Raw genomic sequence first — 18,725 nt, forward strand, 5'->3', positions numbered from 1 at the left:
TAATAAAGACGCCACACTGCCCTTTAGTAATAGTAAACCTGGGCCAGCGTGCATGAAACAAAAGTCGTATGTGGGGCTTTGTCCACCCAGAGTTGGTACACGTCACCTGCACACTGCTTGCAGTAAAGAAAGAATTTCATTATCTCAGGACGTCCCAAAGCACTTTACAGTCAGCGAACTACTTTTGAGGTGGTAGTCTCTGTTGCCATACACGTCAGTAAGAGAAGATCTAATGAACTGTAGCAAGGTTGTCCGAGATATGTTTTGCAAGGTTGTCCGAGATATGTTTTGCATCCCCTATAAAATTCAACCAGGATCAAAGGAAATCAAATTAGTATCTTTCACAATCGCACAAGGTTATCTAACATCTAAGATTTCAAAACACAGCAGGTTCTTGCTGATCAGAGCCGTCATGTCCCAGTAGGCCGGCAGGATGGCTTCGCTTTTCTCCCAGATGTAAACAGTTTCCCGCACTTCATTCAATTGGGAGACTGGGTCGCTGGATTTTGGGTAAATTTTATATTAAGGTGTGAATGGAGTAAAGGGGTTCTTGTTTGCGGAGGGCGGCAGGCCAGGGTTTAACAGTCGGGGACGTTAGGATGGATGAATACTCTAAAAGTTTTGTGGAAATTAGGGCCTGTTTACACAAATCTTTGCCTCAGGAGATTAAATGGGTGGGTAGAGTCCACAATAGGGGAGAGAGTACATGGGCTGTGGGAGGAGATTAAATGGGTGGGTAGAGTCCATGATAGGGGAGAGAGTACATGGGCTGTGGGAGGAGATTAAATGGGTGGGTAGAGTCCACTATAGGGGAGAGAGTAATAAGACCATAAGAGATAGGAGCAGGAGTAGGCCATTCGGCCCCTCGAGCCTGCTCCGCCATTCAATGAGATCATGGCTGATCTGATTTTTACCTCAACTCCACTTTCCCGCCCTTTCCCCATATCCTTTGACCCCCTCGCTGATCAAAAATTTGTCTAACTCAGCCTTGAATGTATTCAATGACTCAGCCTCCACAGCTTTTTGGGGTAAAGAATTCCAAAGATTCACGACCCTCTGGGAGAAGAAATTCCTCCTCATTTCTGTCTTAAACGGGCGACCCCTTATTCTGAGACTATGCCCCCTAGTTTTAGATTCCCCCATGAGGGGTAACATCCTCCCAGCATCTACCCTATCGAGTCCCCTCAGAATCTTGTATGTTTCAATAAGATCGCCTCTCATTCTTCTAAACTCCAATGAGTATAGACCCAACCTGTTCAATCTTTCCTCATAAGACAACCCTTCCATACCCGGAATCAACCGAGTGAAGCTTCTCTGAACTGCCTCCAATGCAAGTATGTCCTTCCTTAAATAAGGGCACCAGAACTGTACGCAGTACTCCAGGTGTGGTCTCACCAGCACCCTGTACAGTTGTAGCATGACTTCCCTGCTTTTATACTCCATCCCCCTAGAAATAAAGGCCAATATTCCATTTGCCTTCCGGATTACCTGCTGCACCTGTATGTTGACTTTCTGTGTTTCATGTACAAGGACACCCAGATCCCTCTGTACCGCAGCATTTTGTAGTATTTCTCCATTCAAATAATATTTTGCTTTTTATTTTTCCTCCCAAAGTGGATGACTTCACATTTTCCCACATTATATTCCATCTGCCAAATTTTTGCCCATTTGCTTAACCTGTCAATATCCCTTTGCAGACACTTTGTGTCCTCATCCTCAGGAGATTAAATGGGTGGGTAGAGTCCGCGACAGGGGAGAGTGTACATGGGCTGTTGAAGGAGATTAAATGGGTGGGTAGAGTCCGCGACAGGGGAGAGTGTACATGGGCTGAGGGAGGAGATTAAATGGGTGGGTAGAGTCCGCGACAGGGGAGAGTGTACATGGGCTGAGGGAGGAGATTAAATGGGTGGGTAGAGTCCGCGACAGGGGAGAGTGTACATGGGCCTTTTTGGCTTAATGGCTTTTTCTCATTTCACGATTTCTTCAACCAAATGCACTTATTTGCCCATTATCTCTGAGCCTTTGGCTAAATTGAAACTCACCCAAAATCTACTGGGTTTGTCTCGAGTCTCGGCTATGAAAGTCAGAGACCAGTAATGGGAGAGAACAGGAGGCAAGAGGAGCAGAGAGAGGGTGCAGGCTTAGATTAGTGTGAAAGTGTGGAGTTCAGTCTGTACAAGATGTCAAACCACTGTCTCATTGCAGGTCCAAGTAATCCCGTTCCATGAACTGCTGGTCTGGTCTCGACTGTTACATTCCAGTCTGGCTGCTATTGATACTTGGATTGTTCACTGTTGGTAAGAATCTGCTCCATACAGAGAATGATTTCCCTTTCAATATTTACTAAAGGTGCCCTTCCACAAAGCTCCCTCTACACCGTCCCATCAAACACTCTCAGGGCAGGTACAGCACGGGTTAGATACAGAGTAAAGCTCCCTCTACACCGTCCCATCAAACACTCCCAGGGCAGGTACAGCACGGGTTAGATACAGAGTAAAGCTCCCTCTACACTGTCCCATCAAACACTCCCAGGGCAGGTACAGCACGGGTTAGATACAGAATAAAGCTCCCTCTACACTGTCCCATCAAACACTCCCAGGGCAGGTACAGCACGGGTTAGATACAGAGTAAAGCTCCCTCTACACTGTCCCATCAAACACTCCCAGGGCAGGTACAGCACGGGTTAGATACAGAGTAAAGCTCCCTCTACACTGTCCCATCAAACACTCCCAGGGGCAGGTACAGCACGGGTTAGATGTAGCATAAATCTCTTAGGATTCTCACCCCACTGCTGACGTCACACTGCGAAGGCTGTTAAAATGATTTAAATGAGTCAAGGCTGGAGAAAATGGCTCTGTTTGGGGGCGCCCTGCCCTGGCTGCTGAAAGTGCCCTCACACAGATGATGTACGCAGAGTTCGCCCCAGTGTGAATACCTGGGGGTGGGCCCTTTAATTCCAACATCAGAACTCGTGCAAGCTTTTCAGGCGGGGCTGACAGCCGAGCAGGTTCATAAGAACATAAGAAATAGGAGCAGGAGTAGGCCAATCGGCCCCTCGATCCTGCTCCGCCATTCAATAAGATCATGGCCGATCTGATCCTAACCTCAAATCTAAGTTCATGTCCAATTTCCTGCCCGCTCCCCGTAACCCCTAATTCCCTTTACTTCGAGGAAACTGTCTATTTCTGTTTTAAATTTATTTAATGATGTAGCTTCCACAGCTTCCTGGGGCAGCAAATTCCACAGACCTACTACCCTCTGAGTGAAGAAGTTTCTCCTCATCTCAGTTTTGAAAGAGCAGCCCCTTATTCTAAGATTATGCCCCCTAGTTCTAGTTTCACCCATCCTTGGGAACATCCTTACCGCATCCACCCGATCAAGCCCCTTCACAATCTTATATGTTTCAATAAGATCGCCTCTCATTCTTCTGAACTCCAATGAGTAGAGTCCCAATCTACTCAACCTCTCCTCATATGTCCGCCCCCTCATCCCCGGGATTAACCGAGTGAACCTTCTTTGTACTGCCTCGAGAGCAAGTATGTCCTTTGGCCAGGTCACCTCTCCCGCAGCGACGTCAGATGCGAGCGAAGCTGTTGCTTTTGCGCTGGAGAGGGATGGAGCAAGGAACCCCAGCAACTCCATCCCCTTCCTCCCCTCTCCAACGCGGCCCAGCTCCCCCACCCCACCCTAAATTAATGGGCCGGGGATCAGGGCTGCAATCGAAGGGCAGGACTCTCCGCTCCCCTCTCGCCACCAGAGATCTGCCAGCACCGTGGTGACGGGGTGGGTTGGCCCCAGGGCCGAGCCGAGTTGCTAGCCACTGGAGCCCCCTCCCCCCATGCCGTGACACGGATTGAGTGTTTTACTCGCCGTGCCGCTCGCTGCGTCTCCTCGCGCCCCGCCGTGGATGGTTCCGTGTTACGGACCCTCTGCGCGCTGTCTCTCTGGTCAAAGAACAACTTTCCGTTCTTCCCTTGCCGCTTTGTTCCGTTTGGATTCTGTGCTGCTTCCCGTCGGATACCAGGGCCTGTATTGGGAAGCAAGGAGAGGGGTTGTCCAAACGGTTACAGCCCTAACTCTCCAACCCCCCCCTCCACTCCTCACGCTGCGGCCCTTTGAAAACTCGACACCACCCACAGTACGTGTAATCAGGCCCGTCTCAGCAGGCTCCGTCCTGTTGAATCAGAGACTTTTGCAGCGCGGAAGGAGTCCATTCGGCCCGTCGACCCCATGCCGACTCTCCGAAGGGGCTGCCCACCCGGTCCTGTTCCCGCGCCTTTTCCGCATGAAAGCTCTGCTTGCCCGGGTGTCCAACTCAAGCTCGTCCAAAACTCGCCCCCCACCAACCGCCCCCCCCCAACTCTGTAACCTCCTCCAGCCCTACAACCCTCCGAGACCTCTGCGCTCCTCTGATTCTGGCCTCGTGTCCATCCCCCCAAGTCCTTCGCCCCGCCATTGGCGGCCGTGCCTTCAGCCGTCCAGGCCCTAAGCTCTGGAATTCCCTCTCTCTCCTCCTTTAAGACCTACAACCTACCTCTTTGACCAAGCCTTTGGTCATCTGTCCTAATATCTCCTTGGCATCAAACTTTGTGTGATGTCGCTCCTGTGAAGCACCTTGGGACATTTTACTCTGTTAACGGTGCTGTATAAATGCAAAGTTTTGTTGTTCTTGTTGGAAGCTATGCCAATGTAATAATGGAGTACATCCATCCCACAGGCCAGTCCGTGTGTACCGAGCACAGCTTAAAACATCAGGCAGTATGTGGAGGGACTGCTCTCCTTCCTTGTCATTTTACAGGTGGAGGAGAGCAAGCAGAGGTTACCTGGCAGAAAAAAGTTGCTTCTTCTGATCTGGTGGTCCATGCAGAACCTCCCAGCAGTGCCCAGGACATCATATATAAGCACAGAACAGGAATTCAGCAAGATTGGAACAAGAAAAAAGATGCTGAGCTGACTATCAGGGGCATTACGTCGCAGGACGGAGGCACATATATCTGCTACGTCCGTCTACATCCGGAATCCAAAAGTGAAACGTGCTCTGAAATATGCCTGGAAGTAAATCGAGGTGAGGAGATTTTAATGGCAACGGGGCGGGGTGTAGCCTTTCCAAAGCTGAAAGGGTCATTTTGCCTGGCTTGCCTGCAAAGCAAAGTTTGCCAGATGCAAGCACGGACCAGAAGTAGGGTCACCCTCTGATTCCCTGACCCCATTAGTTAGGTGGATAGACTGGAGAAGCTGGGGTTGTTCTCCTTGGAACAGAGAAGGTTGAGAGGAGATTTGATCGAGGTATTCAAAATCATGAAGGGTCCAGACAGAGTAACTGTTCCCATCGGTGGAAGGGTCAAGAGCCAGAAGACATAGATTTAAGGTGATTGGAACCAAAGGTGACATGAGGAAAAACTTTTTGTGCAGTGAGTGGTTAGGATCTGGAATGCACTGCCCGAGGGGGGTGGTGGAGGCAGATTCAATCATGGCCTTCAAAGGGGAACTGGATAAGTACTTGAAAGGAAAAAAATTGCAGGGCTACTGGGATAGGGCGGGGGAGTGGGACTAGCTGGATTGTTCTTGCCACAGAGCCGGCATGGACTCGATGGGCCAAATGGCCTCCTTCCATGCTGTAACCTCTCTATGATTCCATGCTGGTTACTAGCGAGGCAGCCCACTGTCGGCTGGGTTTAGGAAAATGGCTCGTATCAAACTCCTCCCCACAATTTACATAGAACCGTCAACCCATCTATATAATATGTTTCAAATCTTACATCTGCACGCAATTCCTGTCAACCTTTTTCCGTTATAAAAGTCCTATTTATAATGCGAATTGCCTATGTAAATTTATTGCACTGTAACTACACGCTCCCCTGCAATGGCACAAGTCAGGAGTGTGATGGAATACTCTCCACTTGCCTGGATGAGTGCAGCTCCAACAACACTCAAGAAGCTCGACACCATCCAGGACAAAGCAGCCCGCTTGATTGGCACCCCATCAACCACCCTAAACATTCACTCCCTTCACCACCGGCGCACAGTGGCTGCAGTGTGTACCATCCACAGGATGCACTGCAGCAACTCGCCAAAGCTTCTTCGACAGCACCTCCCAAACCCGCGACCTCTACCACCTGGACGGACAAGAGCAGCAGGCGCATGGGAACAACACCACCTGCACGTTCCCCTCCAAGTCACACACCATCCCGACTTGGAAATATATCGGCCGTTCCTTCATCGTCGCCGGGTCAAAATCCTGGAACTCCCTTCCTAACAGCACTGTGGGAGAACCTTCACCACACGGACTGCAGCGGTTCAAGAAGGCGGCTCACCACCACCTTCTCAAGGGGCAATTAGGGATGGGCAATAAATGCCGGCCTCGCCAGCGACGCCCACATCCCATGAACGAATAAAAAAGATTGTGATACTGCAGCAGCACCACTGGAAGGGAGGGAGTAATTGCAGTGTGACAAGTTTGCACAGGCAGCTTCTATCATAAATGTGGAGATAGGAATTTATAATACAAATATAAAAGTACGGACAGAATATGTGACTTCAAAGAATTACTTCTTATGAGCGGCTGCAGAAGAGATTTACTAGAATGGTACCAGGGATGAGGGACTTTAGTTACGGGGAGAGACTGGAGAAGCTGGAATTGTTCTCCTCAGAGCAGAGAAGGTTAAGGGGAGATTTAATAGAGGTGTTCAAAATCATGAAGGGTTTTGATAGACTAAATAAGGAGAAATCGTTTCCAGTGGCAGAAGGGTCGGTAACCAGAGGACACAGATTTAAGGCGATCGGCAAAAGAGCCAGAGGCGACATGAGGAAACGTTTTTTTACGCAGCGAGTTGTGATGATCTGGAACGCGCTGCCTGAAAGGGCGGTGGAAGCAGATTCAATAGTAACTTTCAAAAGGGAATTGGATAAATACTTGAAGGGAAAAAATTTACAGGGCTGTGGGGATCGAGCAGGGGAGTGGAACTAATTGGAGAGCTCTTTCAAAGAGCCGGCACGGGCATGATGGGCCGAATGGCCTCCTTCTGTGCTGTACCTACTGTGATGCTTCTGCTCACCCTTGGCCCAATTACCTCTCCCACCTTGCTTCATCTGAAGGAGTCACTTGGTCTTAACAACCAGTGAGCAACGCCACGGGAGATCAGCTAGAGAAAGAAAGAGTTGCATTTATATAGCGCCTTTCACGACCTCAGGGCGTCCCAAAGCGCTTTACAGACAATTAGTTACTTTTGAAGTGTAGTCACTGTTGTAATGTAGGAAACGCGGCAGCCAGTTTGCGCACAGCAAGATCCCACAAACAGCAATGTGATAAATGACCAGGTCATCTGTTTTCAGTGATGTTGTCCGAGGGATAAATGTTGGCCCCAGGACACCGAGGAGAACTCCCCTTTTCTTCTTCGAAATAGCGGCCGTTGGATCTTTTACGTCCACCTGAGAGGGGCAGACGGGGCCTCGGTTTAACGCCTCATCCGAAAGACGGCACCTCTGACAGTGCAGCACTCCCTTGGTACTGGCACTGGGAATATCGGCCTGGATTTTGTGCTCTGGAGTGAAACGTGAACCCACGACCTTCAGACTTGAAGGGGAGAGAGCGACCCACTGAGCCAAGGATGAAACCTTGACATTAGTCTAAAATAAAGTGCTCAGCATCTCTTAAAATAGCAGCGGGCGGCAATTGATACTCACATGTTCAACATTCATCTGGTAGGACCAGCGAAAATAACTGCGGGCTACTTTCATTTAATACTTAGATTAATTGCAGTGGTGTTTGAGGGTAAATTTTCCGTTCTTGCCGATTCCAGTTCAAAGCATTGGACGACAGGAATACATATTGGAATCAAAAGCAAAATACATATTTGAATATTGGACATGCTGTGTAGTGGGAGCTAGAATCAGAACTGTTGCATCCAACGTTCTGATATGCACATCAGAGAGTGCGACAACTGAAAATCAGAGAGATAGCGATTCCTATAATGGCCAAGGTCCATCTAGTTCGCCTGAAACCATCCTGGTAGTCGCATGATACGACGATAATGCAGTCGTTGATTAATCGTAGCCATCAATCTCTATCGATTAGCCCACAACAGACCCAGACATGAGGAGAGGAAAACCCCCAGTGGTGGAGAGCTTTGGGAACCAGAGGTCCAAAGTCACCTTTTTCCTCCCAAGGATGCTACAGATAATGCCCTCAGATAATGAAGCAGTCCGAGCCCGCATGCAGCAAGACCTGGGCAACATCCAGGCTTGGGCTCATAAGTGGCAAGTAACATTCGCGCCAGACAAGTGCCAGGCAATGACCATCTCCAACAAGAGAGAGTCTAACCACCTCCCCTTGACATTCAACGGCATTACCATCGCCGAATCCCCCACCATCAACATCTTGGGGGTCATCATTGACCAGAAACTTAACTGGACCAGCCGCATAAATACTGTGGCTACAAGAGCAGGTCAGAGGCTGGGAATTCTGTGGCAAGTGACTCACCTCCTGCCTCCCAAAGCCTTTCCACCATCTACAAAGCACAAGTCAGGAGTGTGATGGAATACTCTCCACTTGCCTGGATGAGTGCAGCTCCAACAACACTCAAAAAGCTCGACACCATCCAGGACAAAGCAGCCCGCTTGATTGGCACCCCATCCACCACCCTAAACATTCACTCCCTTCACCACCGGCGCACCGTGGCTGCAGTGTGTACCATCCACAGGATGCACTGCAGCAACTCGCCAAGGCTTCTTCGACAGCACCTCCCAAACCCGTGACCTCTACCACTTAGAAGGACAAGGGCAGCTGGCACATGGGAACAACACCACCTGCACGTTCCCCTCCAAGTCACACACCATCCCGACTTGGAAATATATCGGCCGTTCCTTCATCGTCGCTGGGTCAAAATCCTGGAACTCCCTTCCTAACAGCACTGTGGGAGAACCGTCACCACACGGACTGCAGCGGTTCAAGAAGGCGGCTCACCACCACCTTCTCAAGGGGCAATTAGGGATGGGCAATAAATGCCGGCCTCGCCAGCGACGCCCACGTCCCATGAACGAATAAAAAAAAAACTTACCTTATATCATCAATGTAACGTCTTGTGTGTTCACATGCGTCTAGCTTCCCCTCGTCCCAGTCTGTCTTGTTCCAATGTTCGCAGGTGAAGATGCTGTCTGGGCAGCCTCCTCCCAGGTTACTGTGATGGCTGGTGAAGTGTTGGAGCTCCACTGCGGCTTTAACCCAAACTGCTTCAATTCAACGGCATCGGCCGTGACGTGGAGTTACGGCGATGGTTCATCTGACGACATTCTCGTGCGCAATGAAAGGATTTCGACGGCAGCGTTCTGGGATGGGAATCGCATGGTGAGGTTTGAACCTGGCGATGGAAGTGCCACCCGAGGAGGTCAGTACCAATGTTGTCTTGGTGATGACCCCGCCCGACCAAAGAGGTGTGCGTTCATGAACGTCACTGTCGCCGGTAAGTCTAATCTGAGTCTCCCCTTACTTTGTCCTTCCTCTATCATTCGTCACGCCCGCCAGCACCTCAGGGAACAAACGGGGTTAGATTTTGCCGCCCATTCCGGCAGTGAAGAGGCTGCCACCATTTTGAGGCTCAGTTAAATTGGGCAGGCGAGCCGCGCCCCGCAGATCGAAGCCTGAAAATCGGGCCGGAGGCTGACGCCGGGAAAGGAAATTGCGGGGGCGGGGCGTTGGGAGGTGGGGTGGGGGGGGGGGGGGGCGGGGGTCGCGATCGCTGTGGGTGGGGGGACCCGGGGCCTCTTCTCTCCCGTCGCCCGTGGAGCCTGCAGTGCGTGGGTTTCCGACCAGTTCCTCCCGACACTGGTGATCGGGGGGGTGGGGGGGGGGGGGGCGCGGGGAGATACTATTTACGGCCCAGAAGCCCGATTTCCGTAACATATCGCCTGAATCAGGCGGGCGCTGCGGACACCCCAGCAGTAGGCCCCTTTTAAAGTAGCACCGGCCGCGTCACGTGCTGTTACCGGGGGGGGGCGGTGAGGCCACCGGCCTCCATTTTGAGGCCACCGACCTCCATTTTGAGGCCGCTCCTGCCCTATTAACTGCGGGCGAGGGCCACTCGAAAACGAATCACCCCCCCTCTCCCTCCCTCCCACACACACACACAGCGGGACCGATTTACATCCCCCCCCCCCCACCCACCCTTGACCCCCCCCCCCCCCCGGTTTTCGGACGGGAACGGAGCAGGCAAAATGGCTGCTGGCTCCTCGCCGCTCCGTTCCCGCTGCCCGTCCCTCGCCCGCCCGCCATTCCAATCCAGTCGTGCAAAATGGGCGCCAGAGCGGTCCCTGGTCTCAGCCGGGCGTGCCAACGGGCGGAGCTCCTCTCGTTGGTACTCGGCCGAAACCAACCGGGCTCTGAAAGCCAGCGCGGAGAGCGCTCGGCGAGACGGTAAAACGTGTTTCAACGATATCTCTGGAATCAGGAGGAACGTTAATGCCCCGTCCTCTCGTCCCGCTCAATTCCGGTGCCCCCCATGTGCTTTCCCCTCGGATTATCTCCCCCTCCCCCACTGAAGGCTCCATATAAGTTGAAGGAGAGACTGTTCCCCATCTCCCCCAATTGGCGAGTACCGGTTCAGTGGGGACTTTGGTTGGCGGGGGGGCTTTGGTGGTGGGTTTGGGGGAGAATGGAGTCTCAGGTAGGAGTTGGAGGGGGTGTGGGTTGGAGAGGGGGGGATGAGGGGGTGAGTGCGGGAATGTGCGGGGGGGAAGTGCGGACGCAGGTGGGAATGGGTGCGGCGGGGGTACGGGGGGCGAGTGGAAGTGTGCGGGGAAGTGGGGGCTTGGGTAGCAGTGAGTGGGAGCAGAGGGAATGAACCAGAGGGTTTAGTTCATATGGACACTGGTGTGCTGACCGGGCCGCTGTAAGACCATCGACATGGGTTTGCATGATAAACTCTTAACACTTGGCCACTCAATATTTGAAGTGATTGTGAGTTGTTCCAGTTCGTTTTTTAACAACTTCCACTGATGTTCATCCAATAGAGTCAACAAGTGGTGCTGAGGCAGGACTCGGAAGGCACTGCCAGTACTCCGCGGCTCTGTTACTGGCTGAATTCTTCCTCATTGCTGCTATCTTAACTGGACCAGCCATATAAATACTGTGCCTACAAGAGCAGGTCAGAGGCTGGGTATTCTGTGGCGAGTGACTCACCTCCTGACTCCCCAAAGCATTTCCACCATCTCCAAGGCACCAGTCAGGAGTGTGATGGAATACTCTCCACTTGCTTGGATGAGTGCAGCTCCAACAACACTCAAGAAGCTCGACACCATCCAGGATAAAGCAGCCCGGCTTCTTTGACAGCACCTCCCAAACCCGCGACCTCCACCACTTAGAAGGACAAGAGCAGCAGGCACATGGGAACAACACCACCCGCACGTTCCCCTCCAAGTTTATACCCACCCCCTCCCACCTCGCCCCCAAGTACGGAAATTAAATCTTTCAGTCCAGCGAATCGAAACCATTTATCACGCGTCTGAGTTGTGATTCCTGTAAGAATATTGGAAATAGGGAAAAATTGACGTCTTTTTCTTGGTGCTACTAACCATCGTGCTCTGCGGGCCGTGCTGCCTATTTTGCCGAGCATGTGGCTTAGTCTGCTTAGTAAACTGTTAACCTTTGACTTGTGACTGACCCTTGTCATCCTCCTTGCTGGACAAGGCCGCTGTGTGATAGAAGGAGAACAATAATCCAAGAGATAACGGGTTACTTGACCGTCCCCAAACACGCTGTGGTAAAACTAAAGTTCGCAGTGGGTTGGGGGTCAGGTTTCACGTTTTTAACAATTCACCCCCCTTTTCCAACCCCCCCGCCCCCCATGACCCACTCCCGCCCCTCATTGGGGATGGGTTAAATGGACTGGTCTTCTCCTCCTGCAACTCACTCGGGCGGGATTAACCACTTCACACAGAGCCTTGTGCATCAGGAGCCCCATCTCGAGAATCCAGGCACAGAGCTCAGCCCGAGGGGGCAGAGATGACCGCCCTGAGCTGGGAAGCCCACAGACCCAGACCTCAGGGACCCCAGTCTTCAAAGGAACAATGGCGCGGGAGCGATAATCTCATGCCCTGACAGTGCAGAGGTGGTTTCCAGGTGGTTCAGATGATGGGGAACTCAGAAGTCGTCACTTGGAAGTCACAGTTGGACGAAACTTCCTCGCGACCTGCAGGAACGCCCCTGGAGAGAGGGGACATCCCGGGAAACCCCCACAGCAGCAAGACGGCCGGGGGGTGGGGGGCGGGCGGAGTCTTCTCGGGACATTGGTGGCTTCCAGAGTGGCAGCGACCGATAGTCAATGGATGCCCTGAGGGTCAGCCCAAAGCTGCAGACTTTCACTGGGCTTCCGTGACCTGGTTGAGTCATTGGGGCCGATTTTAGGATGGCCAAGCGGGTGCGTTCGGGGCAGGGGGGGGCCCTCCTAAAATCGGGGAATCCCGGAGCGGGTCCGGAGCCCCGGCTCCAACACGCCCACTTCCGGGTTCCCCGATGACGCGTTCGGGTGCGCGCGCAGCTCCCGCATGCAGGACTCCCACCGGCAATTAAAGCCGGCCGGATGACCATTTAAATACTTACTTACCCAGTTGAGATACTTGACAGACCTCATTGACTGGAGATTTTGGCAGGGGTGCAATTTTCATGGATCCTCAGTGTGTTTCCCTGTTGGAACAGACAAGTTTCAGTCAGCAGCCAGTGGGAGATGCAAAGGATTATTTTGACACTTGGGAATATCTCATTTATTGCACTCTGTCACTTCCACTCAAAATTATTAATTTATACCCTGAGCTCTGCTGTGCAAACACATTTACCGACTTTGCGGACCCCCTCAAACTCACACCGTCAGGATGGGGACGAGCAACATCACCAGCCTCGCCAGGCTTGCCGTCCACCTCCGCCACGTGGAGCTCCACACAGTGCTGCGTCACAGGTACCTGCACAAAATATCCCCATCAACTCACACACCATCCCGCCTTGGACATATAAAACCACAGCCTTCCCCTCCTCAACCCTCTCCCGCCGCGACCTCTCCCCGCCGCGACCTCTCCCCGCCGCGACCTCTCCCCGCCGCGACCTCTCCCCCACCGTGACCTCTCCCCCACCGCGACCTCTCCCCCACCGTGACCTCTCCCCCACCGCGACCTCTCCCTCACCGCGACCTCTCCCCGCCGCGACCTCTCCCCCACCGCGACCTCTCCCCCACCGCGACCTCTCCCCGCCGCGACCTCTCCCCGCCGCGACCTCTCCCCGCCGCGACCTCTCCCCCCGGGATCTCTCTCTCCCCCACGATCTCTCTCCCCCGCGATCTCTCTCTCCCCCCCCCCGCGATCCCTCTCTCCCCCCCCGCGATCTCTCTCTTCGCCCCCCGCGATCTCTCCTCCCCCCCCCTCCGCGATCTCTCTCTTCCCCCCCCGCGATCTCTCTCTCCCCCCCCCAGCGATCTCTCTCTCCCCCCCCCGCGATCTCTCTCTCCCCCCCCGCGATCTCTCTCTTCCCCCCCCCGCGATCTCTCTCTCCCCCCCCCCGCGATCTCTCTCTCCCCCCCCCCGCGATCTCTCTCTCCCCCCCCCGCGATCTCTCTCTCCCCCCCCCGCGATCTCTCTCTCCCCCCCCGCGATCTCTCTCTCCCCCCCCGCGATCTCTCCTCCCCCCCCCTCCGCGATCTCTCTCTTCCCCCCCCAGCGATCTCTCTCTTCCCCCCCCCGCGATCTCTCTCTCCCCCCCCCCGCGATCTCTCTCTCCCCCCCCGCGATCTCTCTCTCCCCCCCGCGATCTCTCTCTCCCCCCCCGCGATCCCTCTCTCCCCCCCCGCGATCCCTCTCTCCCCCCCGCGATCCCTCTCTCCCCCCCCGCGATCTCTCTCTCCCCCCACCGCGATCCCTCTCTCCCCCCCGCGATCCCTCTCTCTCCCCCCCTGCGATCTCTCTTTCCCCCCCCGCGATCCCTCTCTCCCCCCCCCCCACCGCGATCTCTCTCTCCCCCCCCCCCGCGATCTCTCTTTCCCCCCCCGCGATCCCTCTCTCCCCCCCCGCGATCTCTCTTTCCCCCCCCGCGATCCCTCTCTCCCCGCCCCCCCCCCGCGATCCCTCTCTTCCCCCCCCCCCGCGATCTCTCCCCTCTGATCCCCGATCTCCTCGGTCGCTGGGGACCAGCCTCTCAATCTGTCTGGCTGCCGAGAGGCAAACGGAGTAAAAAATTTCTAAGCAGGTCCTGCCGTTAAATTCGGCAGAGCCTCCGCCTTCCCGGTCTTTCCAGGTTTCCGGGGGCTGACACTCACCCTCATATCCCTCCCCTCCGCCCCATAAATATTGGGGCTGTTACTTCAACACAGGAAGGATGCAGGGAATTAAATTACGAAAAAAACATTAATTATAAATAAACAGTGCTGTTAAAGAGAGGGAGGGTCTCTGTCAGTGATGTTTCACCATGAACCATTCAGCTTTGGAAATCGCCAACTGTCCCTTGTTTTGGGCCTTTGGTCCCAATCACACCTGGGATTGAGGCCTCCCACCTGTAGAGAGGGCTGTTCCTCACTGTGCAACACTGCGCTCAATGGGCCCCCATCGACAATAGGATCCCGTCACCCGGGCTGGGGCTCTGCACTCTGCTAATATATGCCCCACCCTCGGTCCCCGTACTCCCCCCACCCTCGGTCCCCGTACACCCCCCACCCTCGGTCCCCGTACTCCCCCCACCCTCGGTCCCCGTACTCCCCCCACCCTCGGTCCCCGTACTCCCCCCACCCTCGGTCCCCATACACCGCCCCCACCCTCGGTCCCCGTACTCCCCCCACCCTCGGTCCCCGTACTCCCCCCACCCTCGGTCCCCATACACCGCCCCCACCCTCGGTCCCCGTACTCCCCCACCCTCGGTCCCCGTACACCCCCCACCCTCGGTCCCCGTACTCCCCCCACCCTCGGTCCCCGTACACCCCCCACCCTCGGTCCCCGTACTCCCCCCACCCTCGGTCCCCGTACTCCCCCCACCCTCGGTCCCCGTACTCCCCCCACCCTCGGTCCCCGTACTCCCCCCACCCTCGGTCCCCGTACACCCCCCACCCTCGGTCCCCGTACTCCCCCCACCCTCGGTCCCCATACACCGCCCCCACCCTCGGTCCCCGTACTCCCCCCACCCTCGGTCCCCATACACGGCCCCCACCCTCGGTCCCCGTACACCCCCCCACCGCCAGTCCCACACTCCCCCCACTCTCAGTCCCCACACTCCCCCCACTCTCAGTCCCCACACTCCCCCCACCCTCGGTCCCCGTACTCCCCCCACCCTCGGTCCCCATACACCGCCCCCACCCTCGGTCCCCGTACTCCCCCCACCCTCGGTCCCCGTACACCGCCCCCACCCTCGGTCCCCGTACTCCCCCCACCCTTGGTCCCCGTACACCCCCCCACCGTCAGTCCCACACTCCCCCCACTCTCAGTCCCCACACTCCCCCCACTCTCAGTCCCCACACTCCCCCCACCCTCAGTCCCCACACTCTCCCCACTCTCAGTCCCCACACTCTCCCCACTCTCAGTCCCAATACTCCCCCGACTCTCAGTCCCCACATTCCCCCCACTCTCAGTCCCAATACTCCCCCGACTCTCAGTCCCCACATTCCCCCCACTCTCAGTCCCAATACTCCCCCTGCCCTCAGTCCCCACACTCTCCCCACTCTCAGTCCCAATACTCCCCCCACTCTCAGTCCCCACATTCCCCCCACTCTCAGTCCCAATACTCCCCCCACCCTCAGTCCTCACACTCTCCCCACCCTTAGTCCCAATACTCCCCCCTACCCTCAGTCCCCACACTCCCCCCACTCTCAGTCCCCACATTCCCCCCACTCTCAGTCCCAATACTCCCCCCTACCCTCAGTCCCAATACTCCCCCCACTCTCAGTCCCAATACTCCCCCTACCCTCAGTCCCAATACTCCCCCTACCCTCAGTCCCAATACTCCCCCTACCCTCAGTCCCAATACTCCCTCCACCCTCAGTCCTCACACTCTCCCCGTTCTCAGTCCCCACACTCCCCCCACTCTCAGTCCCCACACTCCCCCCGTTCTCAGTCCCCACACTCCCCCCGTTCTCAGTCCCCACACTCCCCCCGTTCTCAGTCCCCACACTCCCCCCCCGTTCTCAGTCCCCACACTCCCCCCGTTCTCAGTCCCCACACTCCCCCCCGTTCTCAGTCCCCACACTCCCCCCCCCTTCTCAGTCCCCACACTCCCCACACTCCCCCCCCTTCTCAGTCCCCACACTCCCCCCCCTTCTCAGTCCCCACACTCCCCCCGTTCTCAGTCCCCACACTCCCCCCGTTCTCAGTCCCCACACTCCCCCCGTTCTCAGTCCCCACACTCCCCCCGTTCTCAGTCCCCACACTCCCCCCGTTCTCAGTCCCCACACTCCCCCCGTTCTCAGTCCCCACACTCCCCCCGTTCTCAGTCCCCACACTCCCCCCACTCTCAGTCCCCACATTCCCCCCACTCTCAGTCCCAATACTCCCTCCACCCTCAGTCCTCACACTCTCCCCACCCTCAGTCCCAATACTCCCCCCTACCCTCAGTCCCCACACTCCCCCCACTCTCAGTCCCAATACTCCCCCCTACCCTCAGTCCCAATACTCCCCCCTACCCTCAGTCCCCACACTCCCCCCACCCTCAGTCCCCACACTCCCCCCACCCTCAGTCCCAATACTCCCCCCACTCTCAGTCCCCTGGGCACAGTTAACAGTGTAATTACCAATAGAATACGTCAGCGAGCCCCACCTTGGGCTTTACTGGCAGTCTGGGTTGTTTGCAGACCTGTGTTTCTCTTAGCAGCGGGTTCTGCTCTACACAAGTGGCTAAAAATCGAAGTGTTTCTTATACTGAATGAGGCGGTAATGGAACCCCCTGCTGCTCGGATTTACTTGTCTGGAAGGTGTGATGGACATTTCACATCGCACAAGTGTTGCAACATTTCACACCGCATAAGTCGAGCATGGCCGAGCCCTGACTGGAAATTTCGGTCTGATAATATCTGCGGTGCAAAGTGTCACAGAGCTCCATCTAGATCTGCCTGAGCAGTTCGCTTTTGGTGGAGGATGCAGGACGTCTGGCTGCTTTACATAGAACGCATGGTTCGGAAACAGAATGGCCGGTTTCTGTGCTGTAAATTCTACCTGATTCGATGCGAGGTTTCCTGCTGGTTCCCATCTCCTTGCTGAGTTGCCGAATCTTCCCCCTCATTACCTCCAAAAGCCTTCTGGCACTTGCAAATGTACAATGGCTGGCTGGGTGAAGTTGGGGGGGAAGCAGGCTTGGCGGCGGGGGAGGCGGGGTGGGTGGTGAGGACTCTTTTTTTTAATCTTGTCTCGCTCACTTTGACATTGGCCAGCGTTCCTCGGAACATTCCTCCCTCCCTCCCAGTCGCCCCTGAGCTCCGACTCTCACCGCGCTCCGCCCCCACCCCCGATTTACTCCACCTCCCTGCTTCCTCGCTGCGTTGAAATCCAGAGCAATCTATGCTGACGCTCCCAGTGCCGGTACTGAGGGAGTGCTGCACTGTTGGAGGTGCCGTCTTTGGGATGAGACGTTAATCCGAGGCCATGTTTGCCCTCTCGGGTGGATGTAAAAGATCCCAAGGCCACTATTTCGAAGAAGAGCAGGGGGAGTTCTCCCCGGTGTCCTGGCCAATGTTTATCCCTCAACCAACATGACGAAATCTGGTCATTATCTCATTGCTGTTTGTGGTATCTTGCTTTGCACAAATTGGCCCCCACATTTTCCTACATCACACAACAGTGACTACACTTCAAAAAAAGTAGTTTATTGGCTGAGGTTGTGAATATAATGAAAAAAGTTTGTTCTTTCTTTCTTTCTAAAGGACATTCGCCTGAGACCCTGCATCATCCAGCTTGCTTACCTCTTCTCCTGGCTCGTGCTAGGTAAGAACTGGCCACTGTCTGAGGCTGAAGCAGACTGCAACCTCGGCATCCTATTGGACCCTGAGCTGAGCTTTTGACCCCCATGTCCTCTCCGTCACCTCCGTGGTATCGCCCGTCTCCAACCCTGCCTCAGCCCATCTGCCACTGAAACCCTCACCAATGGCTTTTGTCACTTTCAGACTCGACTACTCCAATGCTCTCCTGGCTGATCTCCCGTCTTCCACCCTCCATCAAATTCAGCTCAGCTAAAATTCCGCTGCCTGTATCCTAACTCGCACCAAGTCCCGTTCACCCATCACCCACTGTGCTCGCTGACCCACATTGGCTTCCAGACCGGCAATGACTCGAATTTAAAATTCTCATCCTCGTGTTCAAATCCCTCCATGGCCTCGCCCCCTCCCTATCTCTGTAACCTCCTCCAGCCCCTACAACCCTCCGAGATCTCTGCTCTCCTCCAATTCTCACCTCTTGCGCATCCCCGATTTCCATCGCTCCACCATTGGCGGCCGTGCCTTCAGCTGCCTAGGGCCCTAAGCTCTGGAATTCCCTCCCTAAACCTCTCTGCCTCTCTCTCCTCCTTTAAGACGCTCCTTAAAACCTACGTCTGTGACTCCTGTCCTAATATCTCTTTACGCGTCTCGGTGTCAAATTTTTGTCTGATTGTGCTCCTTTGAACCGCCTTGGGGACGCTTTACTACGTTAAAGGTGCTAAATAAAACATACGAACGTAAGAAATAGGAGCAGGAGTAGGCCACACAGCCCCTCGAGCCTGCTCCACCATTCAATAAGATCAT

General features: G+C 55.0%; 1 protein-coding gene across 4 annotated transcripts in view; it reads left to right on the forward strand.

Moving 5' to 3' along the window:
- The window catches only part of LOC137302470 (uncharacterized), a 45,599-nt gene that overhangs the window by 16,621 nt on the left and 10,253 nt on the right, over positions 1 to 18,725 (forward strand). For 3 of the 4 annotated variants that reach the window (XM_067972159.1, XM_067972158.1, XM_067972160.1), the window contains 4 exons: positions 2,206 to 2,297; positions 4,718 to 5,065; positions 9,141 to 9,458; positions 17,871 to 17,931. In XM_067972159.1, the coding sequence (XP_067828260.1) occupies positions 2,225 to 2,297; positions 4,718 to 5,065; positions 9,141 to 9,458; positions 17,871 to 17,931 (800 nt within the window). In that variant the 5' untranslated portion in view covers positions 2,206 to 2,224. Of the gene's footprint in view, positions 1 to 2,205; positions 2,298 to 4,717; positions 5,066 to 9,140; positions 9,459 to 11,004; positions 11,580 to 17,870; positions 17,932 to 18,725 lie in introns of those variants that run through there. The other variant, XM_067972161.1, reaches the window with a different exon arrangement.

This window comes from Heptranchias perlo, chromosome 35 (genome assembly GCF_035084215.1).
Source record: "Heptranchias perlo isolate sHepPer1 chromosome 35, sHepPer1.hap1, whole genome shotgun sequence".
Lineage (NCBI taxonomy): Eukaryota > Metazoa > Chordata > Chondrichthyes > Hexanchiformes > Hexanchidae > Heptranchias > Heptranchias perlo.